Raw genomic sequence first — 1,950 nt, forward strand, 5'->3', positions numbered from 1 at the left:
TAGACCCTGCCGTGGGGCCAGTTGTAGCATTAGTCAAGGCCGTCACGTTCGGACCTGCCGTGGGGCCAGCTGTAGCACTGGGAGTGGCCGTCTCGTTTGGAGCTGCCAACAAAAATGGAAATAAAATCAGCGATTCTGTGGCTTTTTAATGTATTGTCATCCTCATCATGTACAAAATTCAGCATATAGAAATGAGAGAAACGGTCTTACCGGATGCAATAATAGATGATGTATTGATATTAAGGGAAAAATTTGAGCTAGAAGCAGCAGTCCGCAAAGTGTCTTCGACAGAACTGGTATTTGGTGTTGTAGTAGCATTGTTGAATATCAGGTCAGAGTTAACCACAACGGATCCCTGTCTGTAACAGAAAGGTTGTTGTAATGTTGTAATCTTATTTGTCACCTGTGCCCATTATAGTTTAGCCAACTCTCAATGACAAGGATAACTGATACATGTATAAAAGATACAGTTTAACAATTTGAATATGTTCATAAAAGTCTGACAGTTGTTATATAATACTTGTGATAAACCATATGATGTCATGTAATGGATAATAAATTACAACATTCCTCGCTATATCCATAAATTACTTAAAAAATAATTCAGTCAAAAAAGTTTGAATGTAATATCAAGCAATGTTTTATACCTGAAATTTTTGATGACAGAGTGATTGTATTGAGCTCCATATTTACGCGAATAGACACCGTCAAGCTGTGAAAGTGTGAAAAAAATTATTAAATTTGTAAATATGTATGACGCAAGAAAATTGATATGTTCACAATATTATTTAATGGCATTTAATAAAATTTCATTCTTTGAAAAGAGGTTGCACTTCTGGTCAATAATGACAATATTTTCTGACATTAGTCATGATCCTCTTTAAAAATGTTTGTAGGTCGTGTTAAAACTCTGTTCCCAAAAACAACTGCTAGACAACTTCAGCTCATTCAGAATGTTTGTTTAACAAGAACCATCAGAAATGAGTATTACACTCTTGTTCTACCAGTTACCAACAGAATCAGTTTTAAAATTCTACTGCTAGTTTATAAATAACTCAGTAATATGGGTCCAAAATACGTTTCTGACCTCCTTGTAAAATACAAACCCAGTAGGGCTGTTACAGTCAGCTGGTAGAACCCAGAGTCAGAGCCAAACAGGGTGAAGCTGTTTTTAGCTGCTATGCTACAGGTGGAACTAACCTCCTGAGGGCACTAAATGTGCCCCAACTGTGGCCTCTTTCAAGTCGATACTGAAACTCTTCTGTTTTCACTGACTGGTTTAATTCCAGTGTTGCACAATTTAGAATCAATTTCTAGAAAGATGTTGTTTTTTGTTTGTTTGTTTTTCTAACAACAACAACAAAACAAAACTTACCGCTGATGTTACTTGTTGACTTAACCGGATGTACTCATCTGAAGATGGGTTTGTTAGTTGTTGTGAAAAGGGTTGGTCTAATTTGAATTCCAAACCAATTACTGACGATGTTGGTGGGGCAGCTGTTGTGATTACAGCTGGTGGTGCTGTCGGATTCACAGGTGGAGAGCTTGTATTACCTAGAAATATATTAAATATTGTTTTGTAATAAATATTTGAACCTGTCATTTCTCCTAGCAAATGAAAATATTACATTTACTGGTGGTAAAACTGTGGCTGAAGAAAAATTAAAGACAGTGGCAGTGATAGATTGTGTGAATTGTTGCATTACCTGGAATTGTGGTGACTGATGGTGGTGATGAAGTGACATTGACAGGAGGAGTGGTCACGTTGGCTGGTGGCGAAGTGGCATTGACAGGAGTGGTGATGTTGGCTGGTGGCGAAGTGGCATTGACAGGAGGAGTGGTGGTGTTGGCTGGTGGCGAAGTGGCATTGACAGGAGGAGTGGTCACATTGGCTGGTGGCGAAGTGGCATTGACAGGAGGAATGGTGGTGTTGGCTGGTGGCAAAGTGGC

The 1,950-nt window shown here is 38.7% G+C and overlaps 1 protein-coding gene across 1 annotated transcript in view; it reads right to left on the bottom strand.

Moving 5' to 3' along the window:
• Window positions 1-1,950, bottom strand: part of LOC109961322 (mucin-2-like) — an 11,818-nt gene that overhangs the window by 3,401 nt on the left and 6,467 nt on the right. The window contains exons 6-10 of the mRNA XM_020602030.1: window positions 1,707-1,942; window positions 1,376-1,554; window positions 648-712; window positions 211-359; window positions 22-102 (exon numbers count right to left, since the gene is read on the bottom strand). Of these exons, the coding sequence (XP_020457686.1) occupies window positions 22-102; window positions 211-359; window positions 648-712; window positions 1,376-1,554; window positions 1,707-1,942 (710 nt within the window). The remainder of the gene's footprint in view (window positions 1-21; window positions 103-210; window positions 360-647; window positions 713-1,375; window positions 1,555-1,706; window positions 1,943-1,950) is intronic.

The sequence above is a fragment of the Monopterus albus genome, unplaced genomic scaffold, assembly GCF_001952655.1.
Source record: "Monopterus albus unplaced genomic scaffold, M_albus_1.0 scaffold54.1, whole genome shotgun sequence".
Lineage (NCBI taxonomy): Eukaryota > Metazoa > Chordata > Actinopteri > Synbranchiformes > Synbranchidae > Monopterus > Monopterus albus.